The 22,173-nt window shown below is 36.9% G+C and overlaps 1 protein-coding gene across 1 annotated transcript in view; it reads left to right on the top strand.

Moving 5' to 3' along the window:
* USH2A (usherin) overlaps positions 1–22,173 on the top strand; it is a 397,560-nt gene that overhangs the window by 243,020 nt on the left and 132,367 nt on the right. The window contains exons 38-39 of the mRNA XM_086629442.1: positions 15,302–15,452; positions 15,625–15,767. Of these exons, the coding sequence (XP_086485568.1) occupies positions 15,302–15,452; positions 15,625–15,767 (294 nt within the window). The remainder of the gene's footprint in view (positions 1–15,301; positions 15,453–15,624; positions 15,768–22,173) is intronic.

The following is a 22,173-nucleotide window of genomic DNA, read 5'->3' as shown; positions in this document are numbered from 1 at the left end:
AAGTCCCACTCCAGGTCTTTCCAAAACCTTAGCCTTAGCGTGAGGGCCAGGTGCTCTTAAGTATCCTTAAGATCTCTTGGAAGGAATCTACAGTAGAGCAAATTTCATGCTGGAATACTACAGCTTGATTGTACTTCTGGAAAACAGAACACATAAAAATGGGGAAATTGGGCTGTTGTAGAATTTATCAGCAGATCATTATTTAAAATTATTACCTACCATCATATAAACCTGTTTCAAACCAATTTCAATTGTACATAAAAAATGGATAAAATTTAGATGAAGTGTGCGATTTTGGTATAATCTTAAAGCAACTCATGTTTGATGTCTTATTTTTTTCATTCTATGCAAATCTGAACTAGTCTGTTCAGTACTCTAATTAAAGTCAACATTCTTTATGTGATAAACTAGGTTTTTGAATTCTACAATAAAATCATAGAATCACAGAATGATTTGGGTTGGAAGGGATCTTAAAGATCATCTAGTTCCAACCCCGCTACCATGGGCAGGGAAACCCTCCAATACACCAGGTTGCCCAAAGCTTCATCCAACCTGGCCTTGAGCACTTACAGGGATGGGGCATCCACAACTTCTCTGGGAAACCTGTTCCAGTGCCTCACCACCCTCTGAGTGAAAAATTTCTTCCTTAGATCTAATCAAAATCTCCCCTCTTTCAGTTTAAAGCCATTGACCCTTGTCCTATCACTACATGCCCTTGTAAAAAGTCCCTCTCCAGCTTTCCTGTAGCCCCCCTTTAAGTACTCAAAGGCTGCAATAAGATCACCCCGGAGCCTTCTCTTCTCCAGGCTGAACAGCTCCAACTCTCTCAGCCTGTCTTCATAGCCGAGGTGCTCCAGCCCTTGGATGATCTTCATGGCCCTCCTCTGGACTCGTTCCAGCAGCTCCATGTCCTTTTTGTGTTGGAGACTCCAGAGCTGAATGCAGTATTCCAGGTGGGGTCTCACGAGAGCAGAGTAGAGGGGCAGAATCACCTCCGTCGACCTGCTGGCCACGCTTCTTCTGATGCAGCCCAGGATATGATTTGCTTTCTGGGCTGTCAGTGCACATTGCCAGCTCATGTTGAGCTTCTCATCCACTAACACTCCCAAGTCCTTTTCCTCCGTGCTGCTCTCAATCCATTCTCTGCCCATCCTGTACTCGTGCTTGGGATTGCCCCAAGCCACATGCAGGACCTTGCACTTGGCCTTATTGAACTTCATGAGGTTCTCACAGGCCCACCTCTCCAGCCTGTTAAGGTCCTTCTGGATGGCATCTCTTCTCTCCAGCATGTCTACAACACCACACAGATGGTGTTGAAATTCCTAGTGAATACAGAAGACAATTGAAAAATCACATCATGAATTTTGTCTTTTGAAACATTTTCCAGATACATGCAAATATTAGGAATTGGATCAATTTTTATGTTATTTTGCTACTATGATTTTCACTACTTTTCTAAATAAATTACTTTGTTATAGTCATTTTTGAAAACTCCTGCCCCTGTACTTTCCAGATATAAATAAAATGGTATTTTCATAAACTAACAGCAGAGGCAAATGTCTAGTTTGGGTTTGGGTTTGTTTATTTATTTATTTTTTCCCATTTAATTCTGTATTTTCTGCACTTGAAGCACTTAGATTATAGAAGTTACTCTGTGGATCATAAATCACTTGAGTAAAGTGGCAAGGGTTTTTTTCAGCTACTTTGCACAGTTGAGGAAGCTTTGAAGTTCCTGTTTGCAATGAACTCTGTAAGCCTCCAGCAAAGTTCTGTCACCCTGTTACATATTCTTCACTTTTCCATATTAAAAAGAAAAAAAAAAAAAAAGCTCTTAAGGGGGGGGGGAAATCAGGGGACTCTTAAGATCCTTCTGAGAGTGAAATGTAGAGGGAATCAAATCATTATTCTTTTCCTCTCTTTAGCTGGGGACAAAAACTGAGATGATCTTTCTTAAACATCATGGCCATAAAAGTGCGTCTGTTTTTTTTGCTGGTTTCCTTTCAGGTTGAAAATAACTCCTATTAACTCCTATTTGGGAGGTTTTTTCTGTAGTTTGGAAATAAATCTGAAATTGAATTTTAAAAATCTTATACTTTGTATCTGAATTCTTAAAACGCTTTGCAGAATTAAAATGGTTTTCCTCTTTATAGTTAATTATTCGTTCTGGTGATGTTTGACTTTTCCCTACTTTTTCCTAGTATAGTGCTCCTCACTCTGTAATATCTATGCAGTTATCTTTGGGCTAGTTGACTGAGTGCCTAAGGAGAAGTAAGATTTTCTGTAAAGACAGAAAGGGAGAGAAAATGGAAGTTGATTAAGAATTGGTCATCAGAGTGACCATTTTTCCTCTGGTGTCCCTATAATGCAGTGTTGTTGTATGCTACTCTTTTTTTACAACAAAGATGACTATAAGAGTCTATAGAGTTTAGTGATTCCTCACATTTCACAGTGTTTCCTCATTTTGCTTTTCTTTCTGAACATTTATTTTTGTGTCTGCATGCACGTGCTGATGCACACACACAAATATGTATATTATATATCAGTATATGCATGTTCATACATGCTGGATTTTTGTCTTTTTTTCTTTGGATCTGTATGCAGATCTTGTTTATTCTTCTGACAAAGAAATACTATGCTCTTAGAAAGAATAATTCCAGGTTAATAAAATAAGAGAGAAAGGAATTCATGTATTTCATGTTACAGTGGGATACATCCAGTATTGAATTATATTAATTCTTACTATTTATATAATAAGATATTTACTTTTATGATATTTACAAATATTTACTAATTCAGCTTTCCAGTAGGCTTCTGAAGTGACCAAGAATTGTTATTCCCATCTTACAGATAGATAGAAAGATGGTCATGCATTAGCAAGGGAAGGTAAAAGAGATTTTTATGTTCATCCTCATGCTGAAAAGTATAATATACATGCCAGAAAGTTTGTCAGCCTCATTGTCCTGCAGCTTAGACTGGGATTGCTTCTCCATGAAAGGTGTCACCTTAGTTGAATGTGCCCACTGTGTACATAGAAAATAAGTGAATACAGGTGACTGATTTAGAACACGTAGAAAGAAAAGAAGTTGAATGATTGAAAAGATGGCATTGTATAAAGAAAGAATACTTCTCTATTTTTCCTTCCACTAAAGTTGTGAGTGCTCTTACATACTAAGAAGCCTATTTGAGAGGTTTATTCGTAAGAAATTTATAGTGCTGTCCAAAAAATTCAACAGAATGTTCCTGATGGTTGTAATCTGAATTAAGCAGCTGTAAATTTTCCGTTATGAAGATTTAGCCTTTTCAGTCTATGTTTTAAAAGCGAACAAAGGACAGGAAGTGTTCCCTGCCTCTTCACTTTTTGTCAAAAGATTGAAACAAATCTGTTTTGTAGAGAATAAGTATTGCCAAGGTATTTCCTTTACCTCGACATATGGTGAATTGTGTGTGCAGATTGGAGTAAATGCTGCGACATGTCTTGTGACGTATAAGGCAAACACAGACAGCCTGGCTTGAGTTTGAATAAAATGTGATGATGTTACTAAGACTTTTAATCAATATGGCTACCCAATTTTGAACAAGAAGACAGTAGCCAAGGCCTTTTCATTAAAAATAGTTGGGAACAGATCATGCATTGCTGTATATTGACACACTTCCATGAATTCCAGTGGATTTATGTGTTCTTCAGGTCTGTCTGAGGAACCGAAGCCAAGAGTTAATTTGTATAAACGGTTTATTTGTTAAAAGTGTCTAGAACAGGACATTAACTGATGAGTAGCTACTTAATAATGCTGTATGAACATTCCAATATGGATAGGTCAGGTGTAAAAGGTTGTAATTCTTTTACCTTATTCACCAGATAATTCAACTGTATATTTTGCATGGATTATTTCTGTGTGTGGATAGGCTTGTCTGAATTGCTTTTTATTCACCTTAGATATTAAATATTTTGCTTCAGTGAGTAACACCTGGATCATATTTCTGTCAATTTCAGTTATTTTTAGTGGGGGACCAATCCGTAAAAACAGTTAGGGATTTTTACCACAACTAGGTGGAACGGAGGTGTCACCTTTCATATTCTGTCATAGTTTATCTCTGTGAGAGCACTGGCTGAAAAAAAGAGATTTGGATTATTTATGTATTATGTAAGAGAATAATATACAGTGTTTTGTCATCATTTTCCTAATGATCCATTTTCCTAATTATAAGAGCTTTATTTCCAGAACTAAATTCTTGATTCTGTTCTTTACCATTAAACAGATTACCCCCCTGTGAGTTTTGCGTGTTGATCAATGGCAGGATTTTGTTATACAAAAAAAAAAAACTCCATGCTAATAATGATGACAGCTTCAATTAAATGAATTCTTTACCATCTCCTTTGATGTACATAGATTTTCTCCATTAATATACATGGACTTTAGAGTCACAAGCACAATGTTGGGAGGGGAGCAAGCCCCTGAATGTTGTATTTTGTTCTTTGTGGAACTGACTATATCACTTTATGTCTAAATGTAAGGAAAGCTGCTGACAGTTTTGATATATTAAATTATAACTGAGAACTAATTCAAGGATCAAAGATGCTCTTTGGGAGAGATCACTTTACTGGTAGGAAAAATCATTACCTTTTTTCCCAGTCTCATATATTTGTACTGTATGTCTTGGAAATATCACTCCCTACAGTTTCTGAATCTTGATGTTTAATTTAACACAAAGGTCTTTGAGCAGCACAATGGGAGGGGGGCTTCTGCTAGTAAAACCTCATAGAAGGAAATTGAAATGTACATGTTTTTTCTTATTTATCAAAGTAGTGCAAAAATCTAAACTGACATTTTATATCAAATGAATTATGAACTGTGTACTTTGTACCTAAGGGAACAACAACTAAATTAGACTTTTGTTAAAAAGAGAGAGAGAGGAAAAAATAGGCTTTTAATAAAATATACACTCATTTTTAGTATTTTGTCTGAACTTGACATATGCTGTGCTTTGCAGTAGAAAACTAGACAGTATAGGCTACTTCAAAGGCTATATGCTTTGAATGCCTTAGAGTGAATTGAGAAGCAGGTTAAGATAACACACAAACCAGAGTTTTTGCTTAATAAGTATTGTTGCTTTGATATGTTTGTTTTCAGCCTTGTCCAACTCAGGTGAACAGGAAAAGATAATATGCTTTTTAATATCTTGAAGATTGGAGCAAAGTAGTAATTTTTTTTTTTTTTAAACTTCCATTTGTGAAAATATCATTGCTACTGGAAAAGATTTCCGGGGAGGAAAATTTTATATTGTACTATAAGAGGTAAATTTTCAAACAATTATGCCTTCAGTATTTTAAGGGCATGATTTCCACTGTCCTTAGGTGAACACTACTTCCTGTAAGCAAAGAGGAGACTCCCAATCTGTAAAGTTAGAGTTTGCAATGTTTATGAGATTTTGTACATTCCCAATTTCTGAATTTCCTTCACAAATTTCACTGGGAATATATATATTTCAGTGTATTGACATAGAAGACACTTTCATATTGTTGTGATAAGCACCTACACCTTAGAGAAAATGAAAGACGAGAAGATAAAATTCCATAGTTTCTTTGACAATATATTCCCTAGTGCACTCCTATGGCATTTTTTGATGTATGAAAAAAATACGCAAGAACTAGCGTCTTTTCTCATATGTCATATACATGTATTTCATAAAGCTGTATTTCAGAAGGTTAAGTAAGTTAGAATATACAAAAGCTTTTGGAAACTCTGCAAGCTCCTTGCAGAAAGCAATGGTGTATGAACAGCAATTGTGGGAACATCATACCATGAACACATCACAAAATCTGAAACGTAATGAGACCAGCTATATTTGTAGCTTTAGTATTGTTTTATATCAGTACCATCAGGAGACTAGAACCAAAACCAGAGCTATAATGAGATGTATTAATGACAGCACATCCTCAGCCGAGATATCCGAATGTAATCACGCCCAAGGAGGCAGTGCCTTGGTCCTTGCAACCTTGCAACTCCTGGTAATGATAAGGTCATCTGATCCTTTAATATGTGAGTCTGCTATGAAGAATGGCTTATTTATTGGTATAAACAGTGGGTATTTTTAGTTAAAAGTAAGATGATTGTTTTCCCTCATTTATAACTAAAATTTTACTTTTATTAGTCAACACTACTGATTTTCTTTTTCTTTATGTTCTGTTTATAAATCATAGTACTATATAGTATTTCTTTCAAGACAGCATTCAAATAAACATGTAGATGGCACTGGAAATGTGGCAGTGTAAATGCACATTTTCCTGTTACAGAAAGGGAAGGAGAAGAGGTGACAGCGTGAGGGGGTGTAGTGGTTTGAGTGTGCCAAGACAGAGAGCTGGTCCCCTCCAGGCATGCCAGAGAGCCAGACTTTCTGCTTGTGCTGTCTGTGGAGATGAGAGGGATGGGGATAACAACTGTAGATGGGGAAAGTAACTTCCTTCTTTCTCAACACCTGCCTCCCATTTTCCCTATAAAAGATATTGGCAATGAGACAAAGGGTTTTTGTGATTACCACACAGGGCATAAATAAGTTAATTAGCAGCTGTGAAACAAATCCAGCTCTGTGTTGGCTGAATTACTAGGAGCAGAAACTTTGAGGAAACCTCTTTTCCTCCTCTTTCTGCAATTAAGGAAAGAATTTGAGGGGGAAAATGTCTATTATGGCTTCAGTTGTTTCATGGCCGAAAGGTAATCCAGTGACTTGGATCTTGCAGATACCTGTAGGACATTCAAGACATAATAAGACTGCATCACCCACTGTGCGTAGTGGCTCCCTAACACCAGCTAATCTGTCACCTTGTCAGATCCATTTTCTGTTATGGACACTCTCAAGTTTGGATTCCATCAGAAATTTCCATCAGTATTTCACACCATCCTCTCTGTACTGCAGAGCAATTTCTGGATTAAAAATAGCTACAGGTAGTTTTATTGAAAATTTAATTTATCTGCAAACCTGCATTGTTCTCAAGTCTGTACATTTAGGGTTATAGAATAATATCATAGAATCATAAAATGGTTTGTATTGGAAAGGACCTTAAAGATCATCTAGTTCTAACACCCCGCCATGGGCAGGGACACTTTCCCCTAGAACAGGTTGCTCAAAGCCTCATCCAACCTGGCCTTGAACACTTCCGGGGATGGGGCATCCATATATAAACTGATGCTTCTGTCAAAATACACATCAACTGTTAATAGTTTAGTTTTCTGCCAGCAGGATAGACTGCTCTGTGAGTAACAGTCCACTGGCACATTCATACTGCAGGAGTGCACATAATACTAGCATTTAAACTAGGAGACTTCTTATTTAAGGAGAACATTCACATCTTTTCTAATACCTCACTTTCTTTAGCATTCAAGTAGCTTACTCTATTTATTTCTTTTGCCACATTAAGTGGAGACATAGCAACAGTCATTTGCAGAAACCACGTCCACTCGCTTGAGTAGAATGCTGCTTTCTGGTTTTAAATATCCTATGTTATCCTTTTGCTTTCAGTCATAAAATAAAACAATATTAAAAATTAATTTTCAAAAACTTATACTTCAGATTGAGGCACATGCTTCTTGTAACGTCGCCACCTCCATGTCTTTTTCTTTGTTCCTTCTTCATGTTCTGTAATGTTAGAGTCTCCTTCATTGAATTATTAGGCTGAAAGAGAGTTCAGTGGGAAATCATCTCGTTCATCCTTTTTCCTCAAAAACATGTTGTCTCATTTCTGGTAAAACATTTGTTTAGTCTGATGGAGATTTTCAAGTTTGAAATCTTTCTTACAGCAGTTTAATCCTGTTGCTGTATGTTCTGTTTCCCAGGACACAGAGATTTCTCTTTGTCTTTGCAAAACTTCGATGAAGTTGAGGATTCCTATGTCTATCCCTTTGCTCTTCTATTATTCTTCAAATTAAATAGGTTTAAACTTTCTTCCCTGGTCTTTTTCCAACCATCAGTGGTGTAATTTCCTTTTTATTGTTGCTTTCAGGAATCTCCAGCGTTTCCAGAGCTATCTGAGAACTGGTTAGTTTCAAACATGAAGTAAAAAGCTTAAAAGCCAACCTGCAGTTCTTTGAAATTCTACCATCAACTTTAAGAAACAAATTTTGGTTTAGCCAAGTGTCTCCTTGCCAGCAGTCTGTGAGACTCTCACCAGAGATGTTTCCATCAATGTGGAAGCTAACATACGTGCCTCTGGTCATAGCGCACTGCCTGCAAAGATCAGTTGTGAGGGAAGCTGCACCATTTTGAAGGTGATGTCAAATTCTTTCACCTTCTTCCTTAAAAAACAAAAAAAAAAGTCCGTAAATTCATCTCTAAAGCTGCTTCATGCAGGAACTTCAAGCTATTACATGAAGATGGTATCTTTTTCCCTTTGCTCTTGCCATATCTGTTCCCCTAAGTAAGTAAAAAGAGGCAGATCTGATGGTTTCTGAAAGCTGCTTCACAGAGATGTTTCATTTTCCAGTAGCCAGACTCACAATTTACCCACAGGAGTGGTTTGTTTAATCATGGTTTCTGCCTGATTTTGTAATACAAATCCTTATGTTTTTTCCTTGTGCTTTTTTTTTTTAAATTAATTTTGTAATATGACAGTTATTGGCTAGGCATCCTTTTAAACAGTTTGATGAATAATTAGTTTTACTGGGCAGTTATAAATTCCATCCAATGTCTTTATTACAGGTATTAAAATCATTAATCATTCAGCTAATTGCTTATTGGCATTCTTTTGTAGCTTTTAAAGTTTAGCAAGTTCTTGCTGAGTAATATGGATAAACTTCTATCTCGTGTGAAGAAGGAAGGCAGGTTACTTCTTTTATAAAAGTAAAGATGATAAATCTATAAGACATTTTTTAGTGTTCACCTCGGTAAAATGTAACACTTAGGAAAGGGGCATCTCTTACACCTATTTTACTTGAGACCCATATCTAGATTGCAGATATTGAGGTTGTACATGAAGAAAAGTTCATTAAAAGGAGGAGGTGGTCTGATTTTGTTTTTCATTAGGGCAGTATTAAAGAGGAATAAGTAAGCCTGCTCAGGGATTTCAAAAGACAATTGTCTTAAACTTCAGGTCTGCAAGTCATGGAGTAAAGCCTGAGTTGATTTTCAGGGCCCTACTAGAGTTCTGCTCTGCAGCTTGGAATACCAAATAGTGCAAGTGGAGGAAAATCTGCAGTTCGAATTTACACACTCAATCGAGATAAAGATAAATGCTTGATTTTTCAAACTCCTTAGTTTTTATTTTTCTGAGTGATATTTTGCCTTACAAGTAACGTTAAAGATGAATGCTAAAAGTGAAAAGATTTTTGAAGCCACTCCTTCTCAAATAGAATTACTATTATAGTAGAGATCAAATATGTAAAACAAGATAGATGATGAAGAGAAAATAAGATCTTTCTGTATCATTTTTGTTATACTTATTAAAAAAAAATTTCACAAACATTAGGTGTGAACAGGTGTCGTGGTTTAGGCGGGACCAGCAACTAAACTCCACACAGCCACTCGCTCACTGTCCCACACCCTCTGGGGATGAGGAAGGGAATTAAAGAGGAAGAAGAGAAGAGACCTGTGGGTTGAGATAAGAATAATTTACTACTACTGCTAGCAATATATATATGTACGGATATGTACAAGAATAAACATATACAAATGAGTGATGTACGGTGTAATTGCTCACCACCCCTTGACCGAGGCCCGTCTCGTCCCAAACTAATGATCCCAAAACAGATAAATCCCGATACCGCAATCCTGGATGAGCGAGAGGCCTGAAAATAGACAGCAAGACACAGAGAACACTCCAAGAGTCCGAAAGTGAGAGTCCTGGAAGAGCAAAGGCAACTTCTTTCCGGCTGACCCTCACTTTTATACTGGGCATGATACTGCATGATATGGAATACTTATTGGCCAGTTTGGCCTTCAATCCTAAATCTAAGTAAAAATCATAAGGACAGTTGTGGACCCCCCGTCCCGGCTATGCTCTCCCTTATCCTGTTGTGCTCCTGCACACTAGCAAGAACATGGCAGCTGGAAAGTCCTTGAGACCTCAGTGCCAACTATAAACATCAGTGCACTGTCCGCGTTCTTCTCAGAGCAAGTCTCAGACTAAAACCAAAACACGGACCTCATCTAGCTGCTAAAAAGAAGAGCTAACTCTGTCCCAGCTGAAACCAGGACAACAGGTTTGGATTTACTAGAAAAATGAAGGAGACTTTAAGATGCTCCTTTATGTCTCTCTACTTGCCTTTTTCTATAGCACAGCTTCCTTTCTTCCCAAGCTCCGTGTACCAGAAAGGGGCAAGCAAGGCAGCCGCTATCGATCTTTCACATTGTATGTTCCCAAGTCCGTGGATGTGTGTTGACCCCATATATGTATTATTAGATGGAGATATATCTGTAACTGAAAACATATATCAGTGAAATTATAAAATTATAAAGAAAATCCAACAACACTCTATGCATTGTTTCGGCATTGAGTAGGTGGAAAACAATGTGGTTGAACTTGTATATTAAATGAAAAATCAAGAACAACTGTGTGTATTTGCTATACACTGAGCAGGAAAGATAACTGGGAATAGAGGGTTAAAAAACAAACTGGAGTAAACTTCAATGAACCTGTGAAGATAAACAAAAAAAGCAATCTTCTGCTTTGCCAATAGATAACGCTTTATAACTACCATGCCCTTCTAGTGATGACATATGGCCCAGCATCATGGCCTGTCTTTCAGTTAAATGAAACAAAAACACATGCCCATGTTGAGAATTATGGAGAGTGCAATGACTGGAATTATTTGGACTGAGCAAACAACTAGATAACAGGCATACCTGGGAAAATCAGAAGATACAAATGTCAACGTGCAGAACATATTGCCATAAAAAGTGCCATAATGAGATGATCTCGATACAGGCACCTAAAATAGAAAATGAATCAGGAGTATCTAAACAACCACTGCAATGAGATAAAGAAATAAGGCTTGTGAATTGAACCTGGAAAAGAATGAGAGTAGGCATGACTGAGCGAGACATTCATCTAAAGGCAGTCTGACTGAAACTTTTCCTTGCTGTTATGGCACAAACTGTGGAAAGCTTGTTTTCCTTCTCTGTAGCTAAATACCTGCAGTTATCGTTTACATACACGTGTATGAAAAATATTTCTGTAAGATACAAATGCATCATCTGTGTTAAATATTTTATTCAGGCAGATGTGGCAAATTGCAGCGTTACAGTTGCATAGCTTCGAATTCTTCTAGCTGCCTATCTGCAGATATTATTGGATACAGCAAGGCCAATATATCTGGTTGTGGTTAAAAGTGACGTCACTTCACTTCAAAGTTGGTGTGAGTTTGATAGATATCAAATCAAGGTCTACTAGCTTTTCTTCCTCTTATTAAAGATTAATGGTGAATACATTTTTATAACAAAATAATAATTTATAGTTCACTTTTAATAATCCTGCTTAAAGTCTTCTCCTTTCAGAAAATTTTAGTTTCAGATATATCCTAATGATACATGTAATGAATACCTCTCAGAAAAATAGGCTTTCAAAATGGAGTAAACATTTAAGCACAATCCTTTAACACAATGTTTGCTGTCTGGAACATTCAAATACTTGCAAAGCTGACTACTACTGCATATGTCGTTTAAGATAAGGAAATTGAGGCAAGAAGCTGAAGCACTTTTCAAAGGCTGCTTAGCACGTTAGTGGCTGAGCAGGAATGAGATCTTTCTTGACTCATCTGCATGTACCTGAGTATCTGGAATACAATATATCATTGTTATCTTGAAACAGTCTTCAGTTTTTATTATTTTTGCAGAGCTGTTTATTAATTCTTTGATTAAAATTGACATCTGATTAAATATTTTATTCTGCCTTTGTAGTCTCTTCATATACAAAGCGTGACTTTCTGCCCTGCTAAGTGAGGATTTACTGGGCTAGATGTTGATTCAGTAGGTTGCAAGTGGAGTGGTTGCCCCTTGAGGGTCATATTAAAGCTTGAGGGGAGCTTTTTGAGCAACATTGCATCTTAAAGACAATATATCAAGCTGATAGATACATGGCTCTTCTGTTGAGAAATTCGCAGTAGAATTATTGCTGGTTGCCAGTTATTACTTGGGTAGTAAGGAGTCTCTCGGGAATGTGGATCGGATAAAAAGGGCTAAGCTGAGGGAAATGTTACACTGAAGACCTTGGTGATGAGGAGTGTTTGAAATAGTCAAAGGATATTTTGGGTGCAATTTAGAATTACCATTTTTTGAGGGAAGTGCTCTGTAGTTTTAATTATCAGTGTGTGATTAGTCTAACAGAGCACCGTTCTCATTACGACTCAGCAGAGACTCAACAATTTCTTTGTTGTACCCTGCTGCCTCTCTGCCTCATTCCTTTGGAAGTGCAGAGCTGTGGACACTTGCTAGTGCATTGCTGAGGACATCCTCTGAGAGCTACAGGAAGTCTTTCGGATGAGATAAATTTGCTGTATATTCTAACATGTTGGTTTGAAAGTATTGAGCTAGGCTCGTTCTACAGGTCAGTCGACTTTCACAGAAGAGATTTGTCCAAATTTTGTACTCTTTCCTGGGCTGTGCTTTTGTTGGTAGAAGAGATTTGGACGTTTAGCTGAGATTACCTACACCATTAAAATAACATCTGCACTGTGAATTGTTATTGACATTTAGACAGCTACATCTTTGTTTTTTGATGAACATTCCTGTATTGCTATAATAACCACCACTATACATACATAAAGGCTAATCGGAGCTTTTACTTTGTAGATCTCACAGAGCCTTACAAATAGGATAAGTATTATTATCACCATTTAACAGATTGAGAAATGAAAGACAAAGGTGAAGTGATGTGTCCTGCCAGAACTGGAAATATGTTTAACACATTTGCTTCCTCAGTGAGTTGCTCACACTGGCTCCTCAACAACAATGTGAACTTCAGCTTCCTGACCAAATTACAGCTCAGCTAATTAGATTCCTTTTTAGATGTAGCTTTTGTTTTTCCTATGTAGAATTTCTGTGTGCACGTAAACAACTGGTGCATTTTAAGCTACAGACAGTACAGTTTTAAATTAAGTGGTATCCTGCTTTGAAGTGATATTGAGTCTTTCTCTTAGTGTCAGCTTGTGAATACGCTTTTAAACCCTCTAATAAAAGTCTTTACATTAATTGTGCCATCTTTCTTATGCTGGCTGAGTTTGCCTGCTAACAACTTCAGGAATCACTTTATAAAGGGATGTCAAAGTAATTCATGATTATCTGCAAGTACTGTACTTTCCATCCATAAGATTTAAAATCCTTTTATTGCACAACTTAACTCCAACATTAGTTATGTTGCTACTAAACAGAACAATGGTAAGTGAGATAAATATATGTTCTCTATTTTACTCCGAGAGTGAAATTTAATTCACGTACAGGGGCATTTGGTGTGCAGATGTTTGTTTTTGATGACTCAGCTGGAGAGATGGTGCGGGCTGTTCAAGTTAAATCAGCCATCTTCTTCCCTCTGAGTTGAGGTGCTCACAAGCTCTTGATTGGCCTTGAAGGTGTTGGCAAGGTATTTGCAGACCATGAATTGCCTTAGTTTCAGACATCTAGATTTGGAAACTGGAAGATTTCAAGTTTACTTGGGATTTACTGGATCCTTATTGCCTAGGTCTAGATAACAGCAGCAGAAGGGAGCATCCAAAGGCATCGAGGCTGGCTCAAGCCCAAAAATTTTATGTTGTCTTTTTCACAATAGCAGAGAGGAGGGGAAGGGAGTGAGGGAGGCTGGAGATTGTGTTCCACTTCATCTTGTTCTGAAAAAAAACAGGAAGGTTGCAGGGCTAGGGGCTAATTCTCAGAAGTAAAATATCTGGTAAAAATTCAGGTATCCCAGGAGCCAGATTTTAGTAAAAATTTCTCATGAGAACTGGCAGACCTTGAACTTAAGGGAAAGGAAAGAAGTCTCTAGATTGGAGGAGAACATGTACCTTTCTACATAATACAGTTTGGAGCTGGAGCTGAAGAATTTCAAAGTTCTCCAGTCATAAGTCTGTACGATCAGAGTAAAACAGTCAGGTGCTGGTTCACATAGCTCTATGTGTATGTGTCAGTATAAATAAAAACTATTGTATATGATTGATGACTTTTGGTTTTGGAGCGAATGCCATCCTTTCATCTGTTTCAGGGAGAGAATGGTTCAGACAGTGCATCACAAAGTCTGTTACTTTCCTCTTAGTAACCACCTCATATACAGGTGGTAAATGAAAATCATAAAACTTACCATAAAATACTGTTTGCTTGTCTTACAACTTACAACTTATGCCTTGAGGCTTACGACTATACCTTAAGCTACAGATCTGTGAGACTGTTTTCTCCAATAGAGAGAAGGAAGAAAATAACAGCAACAAAAAATTTCTGTTGGAAAGACCAAAGAAAGTAGCAAATGGTAACTACTGGACCATGAAAAGCAAAACTATTGTACAAGAGTTTAAACGACAAAGGTAGTAACTTTCAAGTATTTTAACACTCTGGAAAAGAGTTACAAAGCTACAGCTACAGACATGCATAATATGTAAAAGTTCCAGATGTGTTTATATACAAAAAGTTTCTTCAACAGATTGTTTTCTTCTTAAAGAAAAAACAAAGCCATAAACTCATGGGTGTAAATTGGCATAGTTCTTTTTACAATGTGCAGTGAAATTTGCAGCAGTTAAAGGTCATTGGTGGTATCATTACTGACAGATTTTGATCTGCAGTTCCTGGACTTCATAAAAATTAATTTCCTTAAAAAAAACAGTGGGCTAGAGACTGAGACTTCAGTGAATCTATTTTGATTTCTACCTAAAGACCTCTTTTTCCCTTAATATTTCTGCTGTTTTCTTTTAAAATTATTATTAATTTATAAGGGTTAGAAGGCATCTGAATGATAAAAGGTCTGATCAATTTTACTCTTGCTGGCTAACGTTTCTGTGAGGGTTTCTTTAACTTCTTGTAGTGGCAGAGCTGGGCACAAGGAGAAGTAGAAAATATTTGAACAGGTGTTAGAGAATATGTTGCTTCTGAATTACTTTTGGTGTTTGGAGGTTTGCTTTTAGCAAAATGATACTCACATAACTGTATCAGAAAGAAGAAAATAAAGAAATAGCATTGTTCAATAGTGAAAATGTTAAACTAAATGGACCATGTTAACATTGCTGTTGATCCTGAGGAACAGTTTTTCCAGTATATGGAGCTTTTTTTTTTTTTTCCACCCAGCATATGTTCTCCATGGTTTTCTCTGCTCTAATTCATCCATGTTTTTTGACAGCTCCAGATGGCGTGATGCCTCCAAGGCTTTCATCTGCCACTCCAACCAGTCTTCAGGTTGTCTGGTCTACACCAGTTCGCAACAACGCCCCAGGCGCGCCCATCTACCGACTCCAGATGCGACGGAGGCATTCTGCTGGTGACATTCTAGAGTACGCAGACCATAGCGAGGCCACCATCAACTGCTGAGCAAGAAAAGTCCCATTATCTTGAATATGGCTCACCTTTAGGGTGGCTGGTTTTGTTACAAGACATATTATGTTTTAGTTTTTCTTTAGGTGCTGGGATGTTTAATGATGTAACTGATGCTGCTTTTCTTTGCAGTTTGCTTTCCAGCCCTACTGCTTCCTTGCAACACAAGGTCGGAGATCTTCAGCCATACACTGAGTATGAGATGAGAGTCGTTGCCTCCAATGGTTATGGCAATGCTTACAGCAACTGGACTTCAATGACTACAGCAGAGGACAGTAAGCAGCCCGATCTTATTTAACGCCCTTTAGCAGAAAATATAAATAACATTTCAGCTGCCGTTGCACATAATATGTTTTGGTTATCTAGCTTTCTTAGTTAAATAATAGTGATGTATTTCCTTGCTGAATTTTAACTTGCAATAATAACTCCAAAGGGATCAAGTATCTATTATCTAAGATTTTCATCAAACACGAATATTTCAATGTATGTTTTCTGAAGTACTATCTTATTTCTTTATATAGTGTCCTTCCATGCGTGTTCATATATAGTTAGTTTAAGATACACTGGTATGTACAGCTCTGTAAGTGGTATTCCTTTATATTCAGGGACTTGATTCTGATTTCAGTCATATCAGAGAAAATAAGTTGAAGTTAATAGCATATGACAGTTGTCTTATCTCTGCGTTGAGAATACCTTAGCTGTACCACAGCTGAATGGAACTTTTCTTTCCCAGGGATCTTTGTTAATTCAAGGTGGTGCTCTACTGGTCTGAAATTGAGTTTGTCATTTCCAGTCCCATCACCTTCCTCATTAATAGTTCTACGTTCTCATCCCACACAATTTGTTCAACAGTCCTTTGATTTAACAAACAAGTATCAGGATACAGGTAAAGCCATTCAGTTGTCAGGGTAGAGGTTTTAACCTGATACAATATGTAAGCAAAAACATATGATAATACTTGAGCTTGTTATACATAATACATACACAAAATGCATAGTTCCCACCTTTTTTTAAGAAACTGAACTATTAGTTTTTTCTTACAATATAGCAGGATATCTAATAGCACACCTTTTGGAACAATCTGTTGTTTTCAGATATATTCTTTGCTGCTTTTTTTTCTTTTTTTTTAATCACTAATAGATGATCCCCTTCATTGTACCAAATTTTAGAGAAACAGTATTTTCTAAAGAGATTTTCCCTGTTATATCTTGTTTAATAAGTCGTTCAGTCATTCCAAATAGGAAAAGGCTGGGGAGAGATGTGTTTCATTACCGGTTTCACTACTATGTTGCTTTCTCTGCCTTCACTCAAAAGTGCCTTGTGGTCTTACTCTATATTATACTGATTCCAGACTGTAAATTTAAACCTTATGCCCATATGTAATTGTTGTAGCAAATATTCAGTGCTGGTGACTCTACTTAATTTTAGTCCTTTCTCTACATGGATATCTGTCTTGAGAAAACACCCAGAAGAAAATGTGTTTCCACAATTGTAAAATACTGTTCTTTGAAGCTAAGCAATAATTCACAACAGAAATTTATTTGATACATCCATTTAAGCTCCAAAGGTATAAACGCTTCTATGAACACATTACCAATAGGTAACTACCTAATGAGAGGAAAGCCTGAATTTGGTAAATACAGGAGATGTGTTATCTACCTGTGAAAATTTTCTTTGAGATTCAGTTCCTTTATTGCAATTATTTGTTACCGAAAGTGGATACAATATTATTAAACTTGTCTGCATTCGTGTTCTAAATGTAACCAGTTTCCTATGACTATTTTGTTTGAATTAGGCTGGTGATTTGGCTCTGGTCAGATAGTTCACATAGCTTTGTTTCTTTTTAGGAGGAGCCCAGAAATGTGTTTAAAAGGCATCACTTGTTAGTATACATAGAAATTACTTTTTGTGCAAACTAGTAGGTGTAGAATTTCAAAATTCTCTTTTTGGGAGTTAGGGACAGGGCAGAAGGCCTACGCAGGATTCGCATTCATATACGATCTTCTTGAACATATTATGTAGAAATTACCTGCTGCATAAAGCTTGGATGGTGTTTGTGCACCAGCATGAAATGCTATCCTCTGCAAAACCTGGCAGCAAAAATGACTGAAGTATGAAAGGTAGATGTTGCCAAAGGAAATGTAAGAACAAGAAAAGAAAAATATAATGCTTCTGTCAGTGTTTACACAATTAAAATATCTTGAGATGAATAAACAACTCACCTCTTCAGCAATGATGCTCCGTCTTGTTCCTTATCTTGAAACAAACTGCTGTAGTTCTGTCATAAACTCCGTGTCTTCAAGGGGAAAATTATTTTCCTTAAAATGTCTTATTCCTTTTGCATTGGTACTCCTAAAGAATACAAACTGATGTGTCTCCAGTATCCAGCAACCCTTGTAATTTACAAAATAAACCCAACTTTCAGGGGTGACAAAATACTCTGGTTTTGGTATCATTGCAGAGGGATATTCAACTCAACTGCTTAAGACTGAATGATTGTCACTGGGTATAAGCAGTATTTCTGTCAAGGCTTCAAAATGTTTCTCATAGAACTACCTATACGGACAGCTTGTTGCAGAAGTACACTTAATTCCTGGCTCTGCTGACCAATAGACTTTGACTTTTTAAAGTACAATTTGATGGTAGAAATTTCCCGTATCTCTTACTCTGTTGAAATATATGTGTGTACACATGTTCTTATTGAATTTTATGCAGTGAATATATGTCTTTTTTTATTTCACCAAAGCATAAAATATCTATAGGAATGAAATATATGCATGTGTGTGTGTTTATATGCTCATACACCTGATAGTAGTAGATGTAAATCAACATATCCGCTTTTAAAGTCAATAGAGTTCTACTAATACAAGCTGATGATTTCACAATATATCTTCATATTATATTTTATTTATGATGAATATTTAGTAAACTAGGAGGTTATTAGAATGATTAAGGAAAAATTAACAAATGCTGCCATAAAAATCTGTTGTATCTGATAATAACATGTCTTAAGACATAGATTAGTAGGTTTGGGGTATTTTTTTAATGCAAGAAAAAAATGCTGTAAATAATTTTCAAACACTGCCATTTACGTGAGCATGACACTAGTAACTGATTCTATGCATTTTTAAAGTCTAACCTGCCAGCGCCAGATAACAATAATGTACATATCCTATGAATATTTTAAAGCGTGCTAAACGTGTTAATAAAAGATGTTGGTTCTGGTGATCTTGGTCAGAATAGCATCAGACTATTTACTGCCAGCCAAATAAAAACAGTTGATGAAGTTTCTGGATTAGATCTTGCTTTCAGTAACTTGAATGTAAATTTGAGATAACTCTCTTGCCATTGATGTAATCACCACTGAACTGTAAGATCAGTATGTACCATTGAACGAAGAGCAGAATTTCATGCATTGCATTCAGAAATAAAATGATACTTTGCAGTTATAAAAAGAAGATATTAATTAAGTTTTCTATTTTTTTGTGGCAAGTCTTTGAGCTATCTGGGAAGGAAGCTGCAAAGGAACTGGTTATAGTTACCTGGAGCTGGCCCGATGGCAGCTAGTGCGTTCTTATGGTGCGGCTTTATGGTTGGCAAAATTGTATTGGCTGGTAGCAATCTACATGGCGTAATCTTTGATGAAAAGGATAGTTCCCAAATGAGAAAGGTGTTTTTTCTAGTGCTTGAGAAAATCCATCTTAATTGGGATACGTTTTAAGCTAGAAAAATTGCTACTTTAGAGAAAAGCTGCCTTTTCCTTTTTTTTCTTTTGAATGTCTCAGAAACTGCCTGCAGTCCAGTGAATTGTGAACAGCAGGACATCTCAGCCACCAGTATGTTCTCTACAGTGGCTACTTTTCAGGCCCGTGGGTCAGTGTGTGATTCCAGTATGGGAAGTTCTTACTGAAGCCATTTTATAAGTGCCTGGCTTGCTCGTGTTGAGGGAGAAGGTTTTGTGAGTTGCCTAGCAGGCAGTCCAATTTTTTGTTTCTCAGTTCTTACATAAGTGACTGCAAATCTCTCTCTTTATGTATGAAGAAATTATAGGCCAGTCCAATGTTTATTCAAAATAACTGATTTCAAAAGTACACAGTCATCACTTGAGATCATTAAGTATGCAAGTTGCTAGAGGAAAAAAAAAGCAATTAATAAAAAAGAAAGAGAGCTCCTGCAATGTATCAGCTGAGCCATTTCTTGACAAAACATGGAAATGTTATTCCTATCATGTGAGTGCTATATGCTCCTCTGGCATGCTTACAACAAAGCCTTGGTTCCAGGATGCGGAGGCCTATTCTGTTCAAGCTTCCTTATGCAGACAATAGAGAGAGGCAATGCAGGACAAGAGAGCAGATGGTGCAGTTCTCAGCTTTTGGAAGCACTTGCTTTCTCTGCCAACTACATTGATTATCTGAGAAGAAAAGTCTCCTACTTTAACCGTGTAAGTTAGGTCTGTATAATTTAGGCACATAAACTAATCCATAATTAGTTGATGCGAATGTGGTCACCTGTGCTCAAGAAAGACAAGAGGAAACTGAAGCAAGAGAGGGACAAAAGCTGGTGACGTGATAAAGGGGAGAGAAAGTCATGTGAAATACACAACAGGGTGAATTTCAAAAGGACGGAAGAACAAATTAAGCTGAAGTAGTATCATGGTAGATACAATAAGATCATCATATGATAAATAGTACGAACTCTCTGTGCTTGCCTACAAATTAGGACTTAGAAGAAGTTTCTTAACTGCTAGGCTGAGGTTCTGGAACCCAAGTGTATTTGGAGTAGTAGTGAGCAAAAGGTCTGACTACTTCGAAAACGGCTCTTAATACATATTTGAAGCAGTTCATATGAACTGCATGTCCTTGCATAAACAGCTTATGGACTTTCGAGTCCTGTGATCCAATGTGATAAAAGATTCCTCTGGTTCCTTGTTCCTGGAGCTACACAATTTGGATTTTCTGGTGGATACAGTTGGTAGTATGGGAAAGACACTACATTTTGTTAATATGTATAATTTCATTGTCCATGTTCCTGAAAAGACTAAATGATTCATGAATAAAAGGCACAGAATTTCTATTCTGCTTAGTGAGAGGACGTTCCCAGCAAATCAGGTATTTCTCATTAGCTTTAAAGGGCAGTAGTCCAGGTACATGTCTCAGTATATTAATGAAAGTATAGATTTCCCAAAAATACATCCATGAGACTATAGCTCCTAGCTCCCCCAGTGTGTGCAGTAAGTAAACAAATGTGTGGTTCTAGTCAGGGAATTAAAAAAGATAAATGACAATTTTGTGCCTTCCTTTAAAGTCGAGTCTGAACTTTTGAAGCAGATGAGCAAAATAGCCTGCCGTAAAAGATAATTTCATTTGCCAAAATGAAACTACCTTCTAGTATTAATACTGTAATGAAATGGTTTGAAATATGTACTAAGAATCTTAAGGAAAAAGATGCTCACTGTTCCTGTGTCCAGTAGTTACTTCTATAAACAATTACATCCATGTAAAAAGCTTTATGATTTTATTTTCATCATTGTCAGGCTGAGCTGTGTAGCTGTCATACTTTGCAATCTTCCCTCCAGTGACAACCACATTGACAACATGTTATACTCCACATTGATTTTACAGTTAAGGAGCTGATTGTGATATATAGGGATTTTAAGAATTCAGCTGAGAGGCTGACTTTTGCCTTTTATCATTCCATTAAAATTTTATAACCATCTTTTTCATGTCATTTCATCCATGAATTCTTACTTTAGAAAGTGATAGCTACTGCTGTGAGCATAACTTTTCTCATGTTCAGAGCTTTTTATTGTATTAGCAAACTATCCCAATTATAGTTAATACTCATGTTTTACATAATTGTGGTGACCCTTTCAACCAAGCGGTACCGTGCTAGTTGATTTGTATATAGAATTAGATGATTCTGCTTGCCATTTAAAAAGAAGATACTCCGAACGAGTGTTGGGGACCAGGATTTAATGCTTTCCCATCCAGTGGGGCCAATTAAGCATCTCTCAAACGTCTTGTTTGAACTCAGAGAGTCTTAAAAGTCTCTCTTTTAAAAGGGCAGTAGGGAACGTGTGGGTAGGTATGCTAGCTACCAAAAAACGCTTTTTTGCGGGAAGGAGGAGGGACTAGGGAGTCCCAAAGTTTAAGTTTGACAGCTCCTCCCATACATTACAAGTTGTCCTTAAGGGATATCTTTAAACTCTGAGGGGGTTGAAGCACAGGTTCAACTAATTACCATGAATGTTTCACCTGTAATGCCAGGAACTTATTCAGTAGGAATAAAAAGGCTTATCTGTTCCCTCACAACAAACTGTTTGATTGTTGTGGGAGATTTTTTGTTTTGTTTTGTTTTTCCTCCCGCAGAAGCTCACATTATGGTAGTTCATTTATGAGGTATAATTAGATAAAATGCTAGTTCATAGCTCAGTGGCAAATATTGTATCTTTCATCCCTCTCCCCCTATTAAACTAGAATTTGCAGCAACTTCTTTTCAAGGTCTTCAATTCCAAAGCAAATTTTCCCCCTCACCCTAGCAAAATTTCCGCTTTATGGAATATACACCTCATTTGCATTTTCACCCCCCACCTTTCCATCTTTCAGTGAAGTTTGAATAATGGACCAAATTTTGTTCCAGCTTATGACCTAATTGATTTTGCCCAAAAGTACATGCAAATAG

The sequence above is a fragment of the Tauraco erythrolophus genome, chromosome 2, assembly GCF_009769465.1.
Source record: "Tauraco erythrolophus isolate bTauEry1 chromosome 2, bTauEry1.pri, whole genome shotgun sequence".
Classification (NCBI taxonomy): Eukaryota; Metazoa; Chordata; class Aves; order Musophagiformes; family Musophagidae; genus Tauraco; species Tauraco erythrolophus.
Note: the sequence above shows the minus strand (reverse complement) of the source record. Positions and strands in the feature narration are given on the sequence as shown.